General features: G+C 43.5%; 1 protein-coding gene across 12 annotated transcripts in view; it reads right to left on the bottom strand.

Annotated features, from left to right (window-relative positions):
- Positions 1-21,194, bottom strand: part of FBRSL1 (fibrosin like 1) — a 510,952-nt gene that overhangs the window by 153,745 nt on the left and 336,013 nt on the right. For all 12 annotated transcript variants that reach the window (XM_065646380.1, XM_065646379.1, XM_065646387.1 and 9 more), the window contains one exon: positions 20,443-20,472. In XM_065646380.1, coding sequence (XP_065502452.1) covers positions 20,443-20,472 — 30 coding nt within the window. The remainder of the gene's footprint in view (positions 1-20,442; positions 20,473-21,194) is intronic.

Below are 21,194 nucleotides of genomic sequence, written 5' to 3' on the forward strand. Positions count from 1 at the left end.
ATGGCACCAGGGAGAACAGAAACAGGCTGCGAGAATCGGACAGCTGTGACCACTAACACAGGCTGCGCATTAGCAAAGATCAAAGACTAATTTTTACAAAACATTTTGGCTTGGTTTTTATTTCACTGAATTAGCGTAATACATGGTCCGCATTTGCTCTCAGTAGCTTGATGGGCTAAAAATTCTTCACTGACTTTTGAACACAGCACAATACCAACAGGTATTTAGTTAGCTATTCTTCTGAGAGGTACTTCTGTCTGCTGCTAGGAGGCTTCAGTCACTCGAAAGACAAGATTATCTTTTGTAAGTGCACGACTGCGGTGAGGATGCCGTAGCAGATAAACACAACCTTCTGGTCTGAAGTCCTGCCCCACTCCCAGACTTCATCACTCAGAAACATCCCTGTCCTCTTGGCAAGGGCAACAGAGACTGAGAGGAATGCCTGGAAGGGTTAAACACATGAGCCTTTTGTCATGTTAAAAAATGAGAAAAAGGGGAGGAAAAAAGAGCACAGGCAGAGGAGAGCACCACAAATCAGGCCAGCTGACTGCTCAGCAGAAGCAGAGGGCAGAGGGTGTGCGCACCATTATCTGGCAGGGAACACACTCCCCAGAACCACCGCTCACACCCAGCATCTGCGGAGAAAACAATCGTAATCGAAAAACCCTCAGAGCTAGCAATTTTTAGATTTTGTATCGGGAAATGCGGATCTTGACAGCAAGCACGTTACTGATACAAATGATGAAACAGCAGGGTTATATGAACATGTCTATCTCCAAGGCCAGAAGAGAAGAGAAGCTAAAATCTCCAAGGTCCTTTACAGAGGAGAATCATAAACGCTACAGACTGCATTTCCCAGGTATTTTGTATTGTGATTAAATCTGTTTCTAGCATTACACCTTTAAGAAACATCAAAGGTAGGCAGGGAGGGAAGGAGGTACACGCTGACTTCCACTAATTGAAGCAAGCTGAAGCCTCCAGCACCTTCTGGGTTCCCCAAAGTCTCCCTCTCTATCTCAGCATCTCCTCTGCCCTCCCCTGTGGCCTCCCTGCCCCAGCCCTTGCAAAAGCCAGTGCATCCGGATGGCTGACACAACAGAGATGCCTTTTATAGCTGCTTGGGTACGGGAGCAGGAATAAAAACATCCTAAATCTCAGTACAATCACTGGCAGAAACTTGCCACAGTTCTTTCATTGTTTAATTTCCATGCCTCACTTCTTCCATCTTTAAGAAAGAACATCAAAGAACATGGAGGTTTAGGAGCCATTAACAACATATGTGTATCAATACCAGTGTCAGCAAAACACCACATGCAACTCATCCCAGTAACAAAATCTACCAAAGCAAAGCTGTACTGGGAAAAACTAGTTTCTCAGCATAACTGTATGCGCAGAAAAGGTTTTTGCCATCTCCTCCTACCCCAGACCAACCTAATTAAGCTGCTAGAACCTGTAGTGTAAAGATGACCACGGCATCCCACGTTAGGCTTTGTAGTAACCCGACTCTGACTCGCACGATGATGCTGAGAGCATTGTGGATTCTGCACTCAGCTAAACACCGCACTTCGATGCCTCTTTTCTTACCATTTACCTTCTCCAGCGTCTCTGCTTCTTCCTCTCATGCATCTGTGCTTTGATTACAAGCTCTCGGGGAGGTGCTGGCTTCCTCAGAGAGGCTGCGAGTCAGGGTCCCGCCGGCCTCTGCCGAGGCGGCAATTTCCATCCGCTCATCCCACTGCGGTCATGTATTAGCAAGGGAGAGAGCTCCTTGTAAATGCCTCCAAGGGTCAAGCACAACTTTGCCTTTGATGCTTAATAAAGTTTTGAAATCAAAAGCACTATGTAAATGTTGTTCTTATTATCAGGTAGGTGTGCTCTGGTTTTCTTCCAGGAGAGCTCAGCTGCTCAAAGTGGCTGGTGTTAGAGGCAGGTCTTGGATGTTTGACATTCAGCTTTGCAGGGAGAAGACTGACTTAAGAGCTTGGCACACAGCAGTGAAAGAGGATGCGATCTGATTTGGCAAATTAGCCCCTGGGATGATGCAGTTGCCATATGTACCTAGGTGCCAAATTTCAAATGGAGCAGAGTGACCTGACCCTGACCTTTGGCTCAGAGCACTGAATTCCCTCTCCAGGGAGCCTCTCTAGCCTGAAGCCTGTTTCAAAGCTGTGAAGAGAATAAATGTATTCACCTGGGGGATATTTACAGCAGAACATTTGTTTTCACTTATGCTGAAATCTAAGGAGAGTTTTGGTAGAGTCCTCGCATGTCATTCATTCCAACAACAGGTTTTGCAACTTTTCTTATGCAGGTGTCTGAGGCCTCTGCAAACGTCCCTGGCCGACCACAACTATCTGATGAACTCTCTGTTCTAGCCAATAATTTGCCCAACCTGGGGTTTTTCAAACAAAAGCAAACATCGTCTTCTTTCTCCCTGTTTACCAAAGACACTACAATGCAAGACAAGGGGGCTGCCAGTTACAAAACTTCACTGCTTTAATAAATATACTCAAGAAGTTTACAAGCATATACTTTCCGGAAACTGAATGAAGCTTCTTTCCTTTTTTTTTTTTAAATCCCTGTATTGCAGAATAGTCATTAGCTTGCTAATTAAAAACAATTGCTTAGTGAGTCATCAGGCAGCAAGTTAGACAGGTTACACGGAAGAATGAAAGTTAACTAGAGGCAGCAGATGGAGATTTCTGAACTTCAGACTAGCACTATGATGCCCAAAATACTGGAACAGTAAAGAAGGATAAGAAAAGGCAAGTAAAGGTTCAAAGACAAGGTAGATTAGTTAAAATAGTTCTACAACATAAAAAAAATACCTTCAGATCTTTACAGCCCAGTTCAGCAATGAAAAGTCACTTATGCTCAAAAGGCAACCCCTATGTGGATATTCTTTCACTTGGCTTTTGGCTTTATCATGTTAGTTGACTTCCATTCATTTTTCTGAGTACCCTGGTACAGACACAAAGCCAGAGATCATCTCAAACACATGCCCCACTCTTCTGGAAAGCAGTATCAGTCCTAAAAAAACTGCTTTCCTTTTTTACAACCCACTCAAATTTAGGTGGTTTGAAAACTTATCCAAACACTTTCTTCAGTTTCAAGTTGTAAAAGTATTCAGAGAAAAGTTGAGAGACCTGAATGCAGCATTACAGGCCATGCAGGAGGCTTTGGGAAAGGCAGCAGTGTAGATAAACCAGGCTTCCATTTAGTCAGCTAGCAGAAATACATCTATTTTAAGGAACTGAGTCACTTCTGAAATGCATCATTTGTTTAAATTATAGGAAATAAAGCTTTACAACCAGGGACAAGCTTGGCAAACCTTGTTAACAAAAAACAATGGTTTGTACGAGCTGCAGAACCTGATCTCTGAAAGGCTGATGCATCCCTAAAAGCAGCAGCATAAGGGGAGAGAAGGCTTTGCTAAACTGTGTTTCTATCCAAGTTTCACACACAGAGAACATCTGTTTGCACCCTAAAACATACACAGGCATTTGATAAACACATTCTTTTCACTTTAGGATGGCTCTTCAGCTCACACAAAATTTAACACTACTTTTTATACACTCTCACCCATTTCACATGCCATACCTCCAAGCATGAAAAAATAAATCCCTAAGGATGCAAAGTAAAGGATTTAGGAAAATGTTGGGAAAAAATACTTAGGGTAGTCCACACAACTCTAATTTAGCTCTCCTTTGCATGCATGCTTTAGTTGTGCAGTAAAACCCTTTCTGTTTTCAAAATCTGGCTCCTCTATTTCCTCAGTCCCCTAGAGTCCCTCACAGGCGCTGGTTGCCCTGTCACCACATCAGGCCACATCTCCACCCCGCAGCATTTGCCGTCGTCCTCCTCACTGCTGGATGCCAGCAGGAAAGGCTGTGAGTGCAAACGGGACGTGCTTTTCCCATCTACCGTCTTCTTTGCGCCAGGACTTTGCTGGTAGCAGGGAGGAGAAACAAGTGGAAAAGCACCCAGTTCTGAAGTGTTTCAGTTGAAACTCACCCAAATAATTCAGTCTGAAGAAGACGCCCAACAATGAAATTTGCAGTGACGAGGTCTGGCCAGATTGTAAGCACATGGAAGCAGAGCCTCGTGGTATAAATTTTAAGGCAACCTTAACATCTGGTTTTCCTTCCTGTCCTGTTTACAGGAGAGTGCGAAAGACCTCTGTGTTTCGTGACTTTGAGAAGAAGAACACATCTCTCAAACTCCCCCAAAATAAACAAGGATAATTTGTGTAACCAGGATGACAGTAAAACTTGTCAGTGAGAAGCTTCTAGCAGAGCATGAAGTCAGCTGCACATAGCATGAAAAAAACTGTGCTGAGATTGGACAAGATTTTCCATACTCATCTCACCTTTAGAAAATAACTCTGAACTTCACACTTACAAAACCACACTGAGACACAAGCATCTTTGACCTTGCCTTGGCAGCTTCAGAAGAATGCTGGGAATAAATCACAGGAACAAACAAAATACTCATGAAACCCCTCACTACGTGGCACAGACTGGAGCAGGGGATGCACTGAAGCACTGATTCATGAGCAATACTCTGAACCTGCTATTGTAAATGTCATTTCCCAACACCTCCCCATTCCTACCAGCTGGATAAAGCTGCAATTAAAGAAGTAGGAGTGCTCTGCAAGCCTTCCCTGTCTGTAACAGCCCCACATCCAGCTATTTATTAGGTAATCCAATTACTCTGATGTGACCTTTCTCCATGCATTTATGTCTAGTCAGACTACAAGGACAGCCTCTCAAGCAGGGTGTTTTTCTTACGATGCAAACACCCATTCCTCTAATAACAGAGGTTATTACAAAACACAGCCACTGAACAAAACATTGCATCTCCTTTGCATCTCCCCTTCTCTCATCATTTTCCAGTTGTTTGGAGAGCAATGACCTGCCCAGTGCAAAGAGAACAGGTTGAGACCAGTGTCCTGCACCCACTTCTTGCACGGCGCTTTCTCGCAGGCCGCCCACACACCTGGGGCGAGCTCCCATCTCATCTACAGACCTGCTGCATTATTCTCCTCAAAATTCTCCTTCAAGCAACGCCACTGATTGCAGTCATACCTCTCGGGTATGGCGAGGCCACTGCTGACCATGTTGCCTTATGGGACCTCTTTAGAGGACACGCGTCCTCTTTCTTGCTGTTTCCCTGGAGCACGAGGTCCCTGGAGTCAGCCTTTTTGTCAAGTACGTAGCCCAGCTTGGATATGGTCCTTGGCTGGAGCTCCTGGGGTCTTTGACACAGTAAATAATACAAGGGTGATTTCCAGCATCACCTGACACAGCTATCCTTGCAAATCAATGATAAAGTTGCAAGACTGACTATCGAAGCATCTAAGCCACAGCCTCTTCTGCAACGAGGGTTCAGAAATCCCTTGCAAATAGACCCATGAAAGAAACTTGGAAGAACTTGGATTCCTAGCCAGTGTGCGAGGCAAATCCCGTTTATACTCCATTGGAAACAGGCTCTTTCAAGGGGTGCAATGCTTTTGCTTGGAAATATGCTGAGGGAGAACCTTGGCCTGTATCCATTGACCTCTGATGACAGAGATTAGATAATGAGTGCATGGAAGTGCTTTCACCAGACGTGGTGTGTTCTGAGAAACATAATAAAGAGCATGTATCATGGCAATACTCAGCATACAAAATTCCCTGGAGAGATGACCCAGTAAGAAAAAAAGGCTTTGGTATGCCCCTGTTTGTTACACTGATTTTCCTGACTTTCCTGGAGTAAAGAATACTTCCCAGCTCTCTCCTGCTCTAAAAAATGCTACAGCCCCTGCAGACTCCTGAAGAAACTTGCAGTTCTTGATGCTCAAGGGTCTAAACACCCTTTATTTCTTTCTTTTCAATGCTTTTCACACTGTGCTGATAAAATAAGACCCAAAAGCTAGGGCACAAGAGAGGAAGGCATGTGCGTGTAAGAGCAGACACATTTATGGCTATGTGAAAATGATAAATAAAACCAAAACCAGTCAGGGAGTTTCTAAATGCAAAGGATCACAGTAGCCTGTCTAGAGGTTTGCAGGCAAGACTTCTCATTAAAACAATAGGCTTTCCCTTTTTATTTTTTTTGGCACTGTTATGCTACATGGCCCATAAGATTTGTATAGGAGCCCAAATTTTGAGGGACAGTCACTTTGTCAGCCAGTGCTTCCCAAAACACTTCAGGCCCTTCTCATGCAACGTAAGTATTAATAACTTGGTAATCACTGCTGCTTAACACCTTAATGAAGTTTGCAAACCAGTTAATTGTGCTGCATTAGTGAGAAACAGGTATCCAAGGCAGGGTTCACTTCAAATAGACACAATTCCCTATGCAAAACATGACACTGTGCAAAACATAAAAGGCTTGTTTCATTAGCTAAAGCTTTTGATCAGCTACAGGTAGAGGAAACGCAACAGCACTTATAGTAACTCACACAGAGTTTTTGTCATGCTTCTGACCAAGTCTGCCCAATTTTACACTCCTTCTAATTGAACACAAATACTATTACACCTTTGGGCTTATGTCTAGTTGCCTAACTTTACACCTTTCACCCTGCTGTACCCTAATGTCTTGCTTCCAACCGCGCCCAGATCTAAGATCCATACAAGCCTCTGCCCATGAGAAAGCCCATGCCAGGTAGCTTCTACAGAAGGAGAAACTGCCATCTACCTCCTCCGTGCCCGATGGTGCCATGGGCTGCAGGGTCTGCTACAGGATGGACATCATCCAAGCCGCCGGCACAGCCGGGTCGCGTCCAAAGCCCTTCTCCCCGCCGCGCGTCTCCTTCGCTCTGCGCAGGCTGAGGCAGCTGCTCCGAGGAATGTGAAGCTTTGCTGAGCCCTGGAAACATCACAGCTGCCTGTGAGAGCAGCTGATCTGCACGGGACTCCCAGTTATCAAATCATGGCGGTGGCTTCAATGCTGTTCCCCCACCGGAGCACAGAAGGCCACCAGGCAAGGATTACCTAGGACGATTTAATTATGTGCGAAAACAGCTGCAAAGCTTTATGGGGTTTTAGGGTTGTTGTTCTTTGGATAGGAGGGGGAAAAGGAGAAGGAATGAGACACAGAGCAAGCTAGCTGGGGATGACCTGTGGTGGCGGCTAAGCACACTGTCATGCACACGAGCAAAAGATAAAGGATGGATAGATACGAAGCCACTTTTTTCTCAAAGGGTTTGCTTTTCATGACTTGTCACCTGGAACGGGGTCAGTGTGACCCGCTGTGTCTCCCACACTCTTAGTGCCATGAGAGATGACCGCCCATTGCCTGCGCCCACCTCTTTACGCAACAAAAAGGTTACTTTGCCATTATTTACCCGTACTTCCATGTTAAGAGACCATGGTGGCCTAAGGGGAAGGGAGATGTATTCCTGCTGATACTAGTTGAAATCTCAGTCATATTTAAATTACAGAGAGTTTTATTACTGCCTTCAAACAGGCCAGAGTTTCACCCGTGAGAACACAGTGTCTGGAGAACAGAAGGTAGCAAAGTCCAAGGAAAAACTCCACATTATCTTTTAAACCACCTTGTCTGAGATATTTTGCCTTCCTCTATTCCATTAAAAGGTCTCTGTGCTTTGCAAAATATCTGTAGAGGAAAATAAACCACCACAGAGAATACTTCACTTGGATTTAACTTTCTCAAGGCACGAGAGAGCTCATCAATGCAGTCTGTAAGCTAGTTGACTTAAGGACTCCACCACACATGTCTCACACAGGAATTAAAATACATGTGGTTCTTCTTTGTTTTTGTTTTTATTTCAATTTTATTTCTGGATTCTACTTTGCTTTGTAAGTTATTTTTCTTGCATGGCAAGCAATATCCAATTATTCATGCACTGCCTTTTTTGTTTTAAGTTGATATTTTGCCCAAGCTTAAGACCACAAGATGCTTCCTAGAGCTTCAACGAGGTCTCCCATACTGCTGGCTTTTAAAAATTAGTACATACTAAACCTAATACACATAAAAACAAAGCACACAATTAGTGACATCAGCCACAATTTCGCCTCCACATTTGTGCATGCATTTTCTCTATCTATGCACAATGGTGGTTCCAACCTGAAAACAATGCATCCAAGGAAAAAAATATGGGTTTGTGTGATGGGATTTCCAATGGAGCCTGAAGGAGTTCGGTATCCCCAGACTATAAAGAAAGTCCAGAGAACAGAATGCTTAACATCTCCAGCCTCCTTTGAATTCCCAGCCTTACTGAACCAAGAATAAAGAAAGCCTGGCCCATAAGCAGGAATCCACTAATTAAAGAGAAATGGGGCTTATTTGCCTTGGTTTCTGAAGTCACAGTTCTCCACTTCTGAAAACACAAGTTTCTCACCAGTTCTTTTCTGCCCTAGGGCTGTGACCTAAGCAGCTTAAATGATACACAGATTTTGGTCAAAATCTGCTCCTTATTTACTGGACTTCAAATGTGCAAACAATTACTGAATGGGACTCGTTTATTGAATAAAAGTATTTAGGCATCATGTTTACAAAGGCCTAGAAACATTAAAATCTAGTGAAAAACAATTATTTTTACAGAATACATCTGCAAGCAATATGAAGTCATTTTGTTTTTGTAAATTTCTCTGTAATAGACTTATTGTTGATGTGGAAAATGTTCACATTGCAGCAGTGAATTATTTTGAAATGCCAAACTTAATAAAGGAGAAATTATTGCCAATACTATCACAACCCTTAAGGAAAAAAAAAAGCCAACATACCAGTGGTTTCCTGACTAGTCAGTCCTCTCAGATTGGCAGACTTCTTCAGACTAATCAGGAAGAGTTAGACAAATAGTTACCTTATTACGGAGGCTGTCAAATAAATCAGAATTTGGCGAGCAACTGTTTCTGAGCCCTGCAGCCTGCTGGCTGCTTCTCTGTACAACCCGCGCAGGTCCAACAGACCCATGTATGTGCCTGCAGAGCAACGGGTCGGCTTCAGGCCTCCAAACAAAACTTCTTCCAAACTTGGGCCAGAATTTTTCTTGGCTTCCCCAGGTTTTGTTGTGGAACATGGCTGAGAGAAGAAACATTTTCCAACTATTTAATTCAAGTCACTGCTGTTATTTTTAATGGAGAGCTCTGAAGCTCAGCTCACAAAGGGTAATGAGAAAATAATGTTTTATACAACATCATCAGAGGAATTAGGGCATGGACTTGAACTACATTATCCGATTCTCGCCGCAGAGTTATTTCGCCCCCCCAAATGTTTGCTCTTTGCAGTGAAACGATGAATGGGAATTTTGCCCAAGGTACAAGCCTGAGACATGGCCACAACCAAAGGCCAGGGAGCAGCGCGTTTCGGCCATTGGCCCCAAGAAACGGTTCCTTGTGCCACTGCACCCCGGAGCCCAAACACGCACCTGACGCTGGTGGTTTGCCTGTTTGGGAACGGGGGAAAACCGAGGCCTCGTTTTAGCAGAGCGCTGGGACGCATGCGATCCGCTGTCCTTCAGCATGTGTTTAAACTGATACAGGGGAGACTTAGGTACGCAGTTAGACTTTAGCATTACTTGGTCTTTCTGCCAAATAGAGGGAAGAGGCGTGCTGCGTCGAGAGGTAAGTAGCAATATCCCCTTTTGCACCTCCACTGAATCCATCTCATGTTGGTTCTCTGCATTGAACAGATTTGATTTGCAAGGCAACCACAGGGCAAAAGGGAAGGCAAAAGGAGACAGGGCATGGAGGGAGGAGGAAAGTTAGAAATTAACACCCAGGATGGGTCTAATGAACACTGAGGTTTTCAGGCCTGTTTGAAATGTTTTCAAGCACAGCTATTATACAGAATATATTCAGCTGAACAGCCAAGAATTGTAGTTGGAAACTGTGAGACTGCCCGGGCAAGAACTGTACTTACTTCTGCATCCTTTACATCCACAGCAATGCAAACTGGCAGCACAGACAAATCAATTCAACACCAGTGATGCTGCAGACTTGCCAAGGAGATGGGATGTAAAAACTTTTGAACCTCCTAAGATGGCTTAAAACCATCCTTTTTTGGACTGATCACATTAAAAGCATGCAGCACAGATGGATTTGCACCTGCTTCCAGATGAAAGTGGTCGCTGGTGCACCGCTATTCTTAATATGAATTAACTTTTAATACAGCTCTGCTTTAGTTCTAATTTGCTTTACATTGCTACTAAAAATAACTATTCATCTAGGTAGCAGGCATGCTTCTCCCCTTCCCCATGTCTCAGTGTGGACAGGGAACACTGCAAGCACAGCTGGGGAACTGCCTGCTGCTGGTAGCTGAACTGCTGATCACTGCGATTTGTCTCCCCACAGATTCAGCCAGCTGCAGCCTGTGTTGCCTTTCCTCCCCACACATATGAAATGAACATTTGTCACAAGGTAAATTCAGCTGCTCCTACAGCAGCACAAGCACCATGTAAGCGGCTCCTTGGGCAGCGGGGATGCTGGAAGCGCTCCGCGGTTCTCACCCAGCGCGGGGCTGGGGCTGACCGCCCGGGCAGGGGCTGCGGTGGGCGCAGGGCGGCCGGTACAACCTCTGGTGGTACCACCGCGGCACGGCGCGGCACGGCACCACGTGCCACGCGGCCTGTGATGCAGGAAGCCTTCTCTGTCCACCCCCCGTGCAGGTCCCCGCTCCCACCCCCGCTGGGACAGGCCCGTGCCCGCGCGTGGCCGGGCGCCGAGGGGCAGCTGCTGGCCTCCCGTCCGCAGCATTGTTCCCATTTTCTTCCCAATTTTTCTAGATGTTGGATTTATTTTGATTTTTAAGTGAAAACCAGTTTTTACTCATCTGTTTAAGGCAACTTGCCCTTCCACCCGGTTTACACCGTACATCATCACCTGTTGTCCTGCCGTGAGCCAATTTCTGATGTCTGAGCTGTTGATGGCTGTTGGCGATGATGTATGAAGCAGAAACAAACCCAGAGTTGCAAAGACTTCAAAAGGCTGGGATAACTAAGAACAATGTTTTGAATGAACACAGACATATACACGGAGAAGCTGTCACTTCTTCCAACCTTGCTCTCCCTCTCCAGAACCACTTTTTAATTTGTTGCTTTTGCACAAATCATCTCTCTGTGTTAAGAGTTCAAAGGAAACGGCCATCCAAAAAACATCTTGATACTCCACTACCTCTAGAGACACTTCACCGATGAAGTTATGAAAACAGACTCTAATGTCTTAGAAAGAATAAGACTTTGAATGTAATACATAAAGCTTTATGACTTCTTAACAAAGCAAACCCAAAACATATTCCAGTTCAGCTAAAGGTAATTATTTTTTCAGGAATCGTCTATCACCAGCAGAGCCAGTTATGGTGTAGGAGGCAAACATCCAAGGGCTGGGTTTGGCTGAGACAGCGCACTCTGCCATCCAGACTCACATAGAGAGGGGTTAGAGCACAGAGCTGAACAAGAAGACCAGGAATTTTTGTCCCACAACACTTTTAATTGATTCACTGTGGGACCACAGGTAAATTGCGTTTTCTCCGAGCCTCAGTTTGTTCAGTGGAAAATGCTAATAATGATGCTTATTCAATTTCCTAACAAATTTTGCATAAAACGTGCTCACAAATAACTTCTGTATGTTATTTGTACTCCAGGAGTGACCATGAACTATTTAGTCATCTCCTCTATGGGAGGACGCACTCTCTGTCTCACAGATCCTAAAATGTAACATTTGCAGTAAATACAAACTACCACTAAATGCACCCCATCCGTGTATAATGTTTGGCAGGCTTTGTGGGGAAGACCCCCAGCTCAGGCCTTGTAGGCAGGAGAAAACCAGCGCGGAGACATGGGCAGGCTCCAGCGCAGAGCCTAGCCAGGCAGAGGTGCAAGTGATGCCGTCAGACAAAACCAGAGAGGTGGGACATGGCAGAGTGGTGCAGGACCTTGAAAAATAGGACAAGAAACTCACATTTCACAAAAAAGGGGGACTAAAATTACAAGGATGGGAGGAAGACCCTTTTGGTGGGCTATACAATGTCTTTTTTTTTGGGACAAGCTCAATAACCATGATAAAAGAAATTCTACTTTATTCAGTTTCACCTGCTGTGGGTGGGGTGAGGTTATCTAAAGATTTAAACACGGGAAAAGTGACTGCAGTCACTCAGGAACCTGCATCTGATGGTCCACAATATATAGTGACATGTTTAACACACATTGGTCACTTTGGCCACCTCTGTGGCAATTAATAAAAAGAACAGACACTTTAAAATCTTTGTCAGTTATCAAAGGCTACTCTGCACTTTTATCCTCGCATGATAGCTTTAGCTCAGTTTATAGATGAATGGGATCCCTTTCAATTTTAGGCTAATGTTCTTTTATATTTATAATATTCAGGATAGCTACACATGCTTAATTACCTTTAAAACACTTATCACGATTCCATTTAAAAATAAATGAATCCCATTTAAAAGTGACTTGTCCCCATCTTCTAGTATTTATGGACAAGGACATATGGGGCTGATTTCTCTCATTATTAAGCAGCATGTATGAGGCTTAAATCATTCAAACTATTCATTGACAGCAATTGGGCTGCTCATGCAAACTCCCACTTACATAAGGAGTCCCAGTGACAGGACCAGTCAAGTGGATGAAGATGGCTGAACAGATTCTGGGATGTACTGAGCATCCACAGGTACTGCTAACTTTGATTAGGGTGAGGAGTACTTTTGAAAATTGGGCCCTGTCTTCACTAATAAATATAATTTAACTGAGATTTTCAACATGGGTATCCTGAATGACATTTCTTCAAAGGTCACCATGACTGAGGTTCTGAGAGCTGATCACCAGTAGCTGAAGGAACACGAGTGATTGCGCGCTGGTTACCGTAACAAAACCCAAGTCTGCTGCAAGACCTTTCTAGAGCACCAAGTTCCATGGGACTTCCCTTCCTGGTGGGGGTTCAGGGTGTTTCTGACACAAGATGGACATCTCTGCAGAACCTGGGCTATGAAAGCTTTCATGAAGAACAAAGCTGATTCTAAGCAAATGAAGAAAAGCACCTCCAAGCAGCAGGAACCACCCATCTCTAGTATGAATACTTCTGTTCTAGCAACACTGAAATCTGAGACAAGAGATGGATAAATCAACAGCACTGTTGAGCTTGGACTGTAATAGTCCAAACGACAAATGCTGTAAACATTTAAAACTCTGCTATAAAGAGACTTTCCAGCCTATCACAGACCACTGTGCTCTCCGGCCACCTCACCAGTGGAAGACCTTGCACTGGTATTGTGTTTTCAATCAGTGGAGTCAGTCTGAGAGAATAGGAATCATCCTTCATGGAAAAAAAATATTATGGTTATTCTTTGCAACACACTATTTTTAATTAAAAAGACATGTTTCTTGCTCTCTTCAGAATGAGCCCATGGAACATTTGTAATCATTTTCAGGACACATTATATTGTATATATTGCAGCTGATTTCACAGCTACGTGGGCAAATTACTATTTTTCTGCAGAACTAAATCATTATCAAGGTAACAGCAGACAGTAAGCATCACCAACATCTAGTGGTTACAACACGTTTTAGGAAAACACAGTCCAGCTCTTGGAAGAAAAAACTCTCATATTTCAGCCAGATCTCTCTCCTCTGCCCAGCCCCACCTCTGAGCCCCAGCATGTGCCGCACTTTGTCCCTATATGTGATCTAGATGGGAAAGATTTTGTTTTGTTTCTTTTTCCCCTAAGAAAGGCAAGAAGGTTAGCAAGTCTTTAAACTCTCAGTTCTGACGGTTGTTAATATTTCACATTACCAGCAGGGAAAGAAATTAAAACTGCCAGTAGCTATCCAGATAGATTTTAAAATCCCCTTCCCTCCCCCTGCTCTCTGCCTCCCTCAGCTTCAGAGGATATTTTCCCCGCAAATTGGTTTTAAATTAAGGAAGGTGATGAAGGCAATGTGCCGTCTCAGCATTTTCCCAGGTGCACTTAATCTAATTTCATTAAGGAGATCAGGACAGATGATCGCTACAGTCGAAACATTAAGTCTGTCCATTTTTGTATAAAAAACCATTAAGTCTGTCAAAGTGTCGGCGGGTGGGCTGTTTATTATTGGAGATGAAGGCGCGCTTTGCTTCCCCAATAAACTGTCAGGAGTAGTAAACCACAAATTAAGTCAGCTGCTGCCAAAGATTTAGGCAAAGATCTCCAACTAATTTTGACACAGGTGTGGGAAAGGCCAAGGAAAGAGAGGCTGTAAGTTGGTCTGTATGGTTTGGAAACCAGGTCTTTTGTGTGGGCTTGAGATATTTCAATCTGACCCATCAAAGAGCAGAAGACGGGGCATCTGTGGATATGATCAAGCAGAACTGCTGATGCTTCTGACACTCCGGGCACAGCGTTGGCGGGAGCCGTGCAAGGGTGTGCGCTGCACAGCTCACCTTTGCTTTCACCTGCGCTCATCCTGCCAGGACTCATCATCTTGTCTTGTGCAGACAAGAACTCACAAAAGCTTCATTCAGCCACTGCTCTGTTTTGAACTTACGCACAGCTTAGACTAAAACATAAAATCACATTCCTCAGATAATCATACAGATATCATACAAAATTAGAGGAAACCCATCAAAATGCAGGAACTATGGAAGACTATTTGAAAGCCAAGAAAGAAATCAGGTGAAGCTTTCAGACTGAATTTTCAGGCACTGCAAAATCCAGTGTGAGCCATTAGAACACCTCAAAAAAATGCAGCTGGGTAGAACTGAGAGATGATAAAGAAGTGTTAAAAAGTATAAAATACTAACTGGAATTACACAATCTTTACAGCATACACAGAGCAATTAATAATCCTTAATACAGAATCAGGAGTTATATTCTAGCTGGAGCTTCGTGTTGAGAGAAAAGTGCCCTGTTTGCAGGTAACATGTGCTCTGTACTGCTGGAGCATCAAGGTGGGCAGAGCCGAGGAAGGTTCATTTTCCCAGCCCCAGGAGGAACTGAGCCTGTGCAGGGATCAGGAGGAGCGGGAGCCATGAGGGAGCTGGGCTCAGCAAAAGCTGGGCTCAGCCCTGGGCAGAGCCGGCACTGAAGGTTCGCAGGCGAGTGGAAGACAAAGACTTTTCCTGCTGCCTGGAGCCAGCGCTAGAACTGAGAGGGACCCTGCAGGGACCGGAGGGACACTTATTTACAAACACTTCTTTTAATCTCTCTCACTCTGAATTTTCTGTTTGAAAAGCACCTCACTTTGGTTAGTGTTTGTGGAAAGCCAGGGCTCCTCTGGCCCCGAGGGGTGTACAGCAAAGGCCAGGCAGCACCAGCGGCAGCATCTCCCCCGCTCAGAGGGCCGTGGCAAGCCCCTTACTGATCTGGCAGACTAAAGCAGCAGCTGAAACGCAGCTGATAAGCGAAAACAGCAGCTGGTAAGTGTTAGGAGACTCACCTAGGCAAAAGAATACCCATTTCAATCATGCTGCTTTAGGTAAGGGTGAATTCTCAAGCAAGGTCCAGCAGACATTACTTCTGGTCTTTACCACTGATCCAAATATTGTTGCTGCTTCTTACATATCTGGAAAATCTAGTTTGGATTTTATCGCAAATTGGATGCAGAAGCAAGAACCATTGGAAAGCTACAAAACCCAAAGCTGACTCTTGGGCCATCCTTAAGCTGTACCTGTTACATCTGCACAGGACACCCAGTGCTGCATGCTGTGCTATTTAACCTGGTAAAAGAACTTTGGAATACAGTAATGAGAAACTCCACAAGCCAAATAAGGGCCTGCAATTGTAGCTATTGGAGCATGCGTCCTCCAAAACTGCCATCTTCTTGTCATCTTTATGGTTAATTAAATCATTCAATTTAATTAAACGAATTGCCTAACTCAATTGTCAATTCCTGTCACCTGCCTGCTATGTTATGTTCTATCTGATCACCTTCCAGGGAGTTACTGCCTGCGCACAGGTAGCCCTTTGGATTTATGGCTACATTATAATGGGGTTTCTTGATGTGGGCAGACAGCTGTACTAGATTGCTCTCTTCCCTGTTGCCTCATATCTTAAAAGCTTCTTCACAAGGTCCCTGGTAAGACAAGACAATGCTCATGGATGGGGAACTGGAATAGGGAGACAACAGAGAAAACAGCTAGGGACATGCCCGGAACTAAACTTCCAGCTTCATGGAAACAAGAGATTTATCAGGTGGACCCCACCTCTTCCCATTGCTAGGTAACACATGAGGAGCAGGGGGAAAGAAGCCTCCAGCGCAGCGGGCAGCGGAGCAGCCACAGCCCTGCGGCGCCGCTCTGCTCCGGTCCATCGGGGCCGAACCGCACCCGCTTGCGCGCGGCTCCACGTGCCACACACCTACCGGGGCTCGGGAATCCGCACACAACGGCCTGGCCGGGCTGAGCTGGCTCTGCCGCAAGCAGGGCCTAATAAACTCGCTGTGCTGTTGCAGAAAGCAGTGCAAAAACACTGGTTTAGAAACCTGACTTGAAAACTTTTTGCTTCCACCTTGGATATAGCTTTACCAGTCTCAAAGATTGCTTGCTATAGCTAAACCACAAACTACAGAACAAATATATGGTAAATACTGATTCAACTTAGCAATACGGTGTCATTTTTTTACATCTAACTTAGCGCCACATTAAATGAAGGAATGCCTGACATCTAACCCCTGATTTAAAGAGCTCACTTACACTGTGGGGCCATGCAATTAAGCTGACAACCCACAATTTTGCACACAGCAGACACAAGTCCAAGACTGAAAGAACACGAACACTGAATTACTTTTAAAGAAAGAAACAGGCTTCTTTTTAATGCAATCTTGAACACTATTATTAAAAAATGAGAGCAACATTTTGGAGTAACGAGCAGAGATTACTCATTCCCTTGTTTTACGCAAGTTGACTTTTGGCTTTCTGCAGAACACCATTTAACAGAGCACATTACCAAGCTGCTAGCCACTTTTCACAGTGATGCTAAAGCAGGTAAGAGACAATAAGTGGAACTGTTGATGGTTTATATTACTCTATTATGTTAATGTTCACTAAAGTATGCCATAAGCTCTCTCATTACATGTGTATAAACCAATTCTCTGTGGTGTTATTCCTGTGCTAAATGCTATAACTACATAAATCTTGAATTAATGGAGACTTTATAGTTCCTGAAAATGAAGGGTAATTGCTATCTGTTAATGCTGTTGTTGCTATTAAAGGAAGTATATATTTTCAGTAACAATGTTTATGGACCGTGAGCCTCACATCACAGCTAGTGCACAACGCAGAGATAGTGTAATACGATTATCAGACTAACTCCCTTTCTCTCCCTCCACCCTCACAAAAAGCACAGTATCATTTCCACAGTTTCAGCAAACTACCCTGCAATTCTCCTAACAGTTGCAGAGTCCAAACCGATGTCCTTCAATGAACATAGACTAAAAGAAACAGGATTTGCATTTCCATCTCTGGGAATGCACGATTTGATAAGTTTCTCACTTGGCTAAATGGCTGGACAGCTCACTTTATTACTTTGGGTATTTCAAACAGTTCTTCGAGAGGCATGTGGTGACAGAATGAAAGGTGTGAGAAAGCGTCATCCTACTTCTTCCTTTGAGATTTCAGCAGTGATGCAGAAGTGAAAGGCTGCACTTGGCCAGAGACGGTTCTCAGAAAGTAGATGGGATGGACAAGTCCCCAGCCTTGAGCTCCTGGTCTCCGATTATTAAAAACAGCAGCACACTGTTTGGAAACATTCTCACAATCTGCTGCGAAAGTGTACCTTGCACTGAAGTAAGGGCTCCTCGATTCTGATACACTGTATGTATGATTTGATTATGCTCAATTACGTTTCTCCCCTGGAGTCCTGCACAACACTGCACAAGGCAAAACCCAAAACCATCAGGAGTGTGTTTATGTTTTTCAACGCAGTGACGGTAAAGCCTTGATTTTACTCTAACGTCTATGTTTTAAAACGTTAAAAGCTCAATAGCCCATATACCTATGAACTAAATAAATAGTGGATAATTAGTAGCATGGTGCAGAGAGAGAAGTAGGAGGTGGAAAATTTCAGTTTTGCTTCTAGCTCTGTCACTGACTCAGTTTGTACTTGTACATGAACTTCTTTTTTTGTCTGCTCTCCTCATGAGTTATATACAGACGACAGTGATCCGCTGTTTGTGACTAACAAAAAGTGTTATGCAAATCAAAAGTACATTAGTAATTCCTGCCCTTCATTAGTGCCAGCACGCGTAGGTGTGCCTCGAGAAAGATGCTTCTTGCTGACCAAGCAGGAAAGCAAGATTGTTCTGTAGTGCTGTGAAATGATGCCGACCTGTCATGTAATTTGGGAAGCCCAATGCTGGGCTAGACAGAATGTCGAATACTCCATATGGCTGCAACACCAGAGAGCATTGTTAGAAGATACATTTTGCCAACACATGGAAGTGGGGAAAAACACTTCTCAGTGTAATCCCTCAGGATATTCATGCCAATATTTTTATAGCTCCTAGTTGCATCAGCCAGGTTAAGTTCTAGACAAAGACTGAATGTATTTCTAGGGGAGTGCAGTACATCAGGTATCAACAGAGAGAGCCAGGCTGCCCTTGTTTTCCCCACCGGAAGGCAACGTTGCAGTCACATTATCCCCATGAAAGGTTTGAAGCCTCTTCACTTCAACCTCAGTGAGTTTACATGCATATGCACGTTTTTGCTGAGAAGCAACCCTACTTAATTCCAGAGACCTATTTAATAGATCCGATGTCAAGTCTTGTGTCTCTACAGATCAGGCAAGAGATAGATGATGATCTTGTGCTGCTCCCCTTATGAAGAAATGTTATTACTAAGGTGGAGTCACCTTAAGGAGAAGGTGGCTGGGAAATACACGAGCCTAGAAGATCAAATTACAATTATAGACATGTAAAGAAATGCCATATTAATGGTAAATAACACTATAATAGCCTTTCACTTGCTGTAAAGGACAGTAAGTTAGCAGCCAAACACAATGCAGCTTCCTCTGAAGGTAACCTCAGATCCCACATTCTGAAAGCTAATCAATGTTGTTCAGATTTCAATTTCTTCTCTACAAGGTGAAGTCAAACCTAATCTAACAAATGTCAGTCTCAGATGTAATGCTGCTAGCTGGGTCTACCAGTGTAATTTAGATAATCATTAATAGCATAGCTGTATAATAAAACTGCATGTCACTTACAACTTCATCTGAGGTTTGACTGGCAGATCTTTAAACAGTTTTCTAAGTGATTGCTTTTACTTTCCTTGATTGGGCAGTTTAAGAAATGTTTTAACCCCATGGTGTCTAAGCTTTTAGGGAATCATTTTTCACCCTCACCAGCCCTGCCATCAGCTCTGCTGTCTGACCTTGTAAGAAACAGAACTTGGGGGCATTGTGGCAGTTTCAGGGAGTTACTTTATACATATACACACATACATAAAATATAATACGTACAGTATCTTTCATTTAACATATATGATTTAAATGTTTCTCTTTGATCAAGCCTTCATCTTAAAATGCAGCTTTTGCCATACTCCAGGGATATTTGGTACCAGATGGGATTTTTAGAAGAAGCAGCTGAAGAAACCTTAATGCTTCCCAAGCAACACCACCACTCCACTTAAAAAAAAAAAAAAAAGGCTTAACCAGAAGCAGCTTGAACTCATGGCAACCTCCGTTGTACGACTGTACAAGTGTGCTGCCAAGGAGACAGGGCTACCTGAACTTGGTCTTTACTCTTGTAATGCTGATCCAGTAGAAACCTGCGTGCCACAGCTGCTCATGAATGAATGCGAGAGACTGGACAGCCAAAATATCATAAAAGTTTGATGAAGATCTAACCTGAGACTACACAGTTTGATCTGCCAGGAGAGAAGCCAGCAAGAGATACTCAAGTCTTCTATACATTTGATGCTCAAAAGGGTGGCGCAACTGTTGCTAGGTAGGGAGACTCCCCTGGTTTCCTTGCAAAGGTGAAACAATAAATCCTTATACAAAACCACACAACTACGACCTTTCAATGACCAACCTCTGTATCCAAAAGAAGGTCAGAAAAACCATTGCTCTGTGATAAATATGCATGCAACATGACAAAACACTCCTTGACAGTTACCACACTGCCTTTGAGGTAGGTACCAGTTGTCCCATCTTCTAAACTGATTACAAAATTGACATCTTCAAAGGTTACTATAAATAAAATATGGGCTCCTGACAAGTTATCAGAGGAGACTATCTCTGAAACAGCTCTAACGCTACGACTCGGGTCTCACCAAATGCTCACATAATGATCAAGAAAGACTACTATGTTAATAGGAGCTCCTTTTCTGCAACAAAAAATAGGGGAGATCACAGAGTACCTGGTCCAATGTTCTGTCATTCAGTTACAGATATTTTTAAATTTGACATGACGACTGGAGGGAAAATATTATTTTCAAATTCATTCTTATTTTGACTATGAGGGAATTTCCAAGCTAGTAAAGCACAGGAAAGAAGAAAATTCAGTCTTACCTTATCGTCAATATCACTCTCGCTGTCACACTGTGGATTAGAGAGAGAAAAAAAGATTTTGAGAAACACCTTTATGTATAGGGAGCCTTTGCATCATCCTCTTAAATCTTTAGGATAGCTGTTTATGATGTTCTCAGTTCAATGATACACACTTTTGATGTTTGCAGTAATGCCTTTTAGATTGCTAGCATAAACCAGAGAAAGCCAATTTCTCTCTTATAGTAAAATATGGTATACTTTTACTTGGATGGGGAAAAGCAAACTTTAAACAAAAAAGATAATCAGCGATGCATTATAATAACTGTAACACGAATAGCATGACGAAAAGCACGCCTTTTTATCATCCCAAATTGTGGAATATATAGTAACAGTTTTGCATTGCTTCACCTTGATAAGCACTTTGTCATCTAACAAGGAAACTGTGAAACTGGTAATCAATTTCTAATTTAATGAGTGGTACCAAGAATAGTAATTAAAATACATCATAAATTCTGGTACATTTTTTAGTTTGAATGAGATCATGATCCCAGGAGGAAATGTTTACCTAAAGAGTTTTAGAGTGTAATCTCTTACAGCCTCTGAAAATGAAACGCTCTATTTTCACAGCACAGATGATGGAAAGATAACTTGAGCACCGAACATTTCAGGACACGCGCATCTTGTTGGCTGGAGCTGAGAACCATTTACAGTCAGGCACAACCCCAAATCTCTTGGTGTCTGCCAAGCTGAGAGAAAGCAGCCAGTGCTTTTTG

Source organism: Caloenas nicobarica, chromosome 16 (assembly GCF_036013445.1).
Source record: "Caloenas nicobarica isolate bCalNic1 chromosome 16, bCalNic1.hap1, whole genome shotgun sequence".
Lineage (NCBI taxonomy): Eukaryota > Metazoa > Chordata > Aves > Columbiformes > Columbidae > Caloenas > Caloenas nicobarica.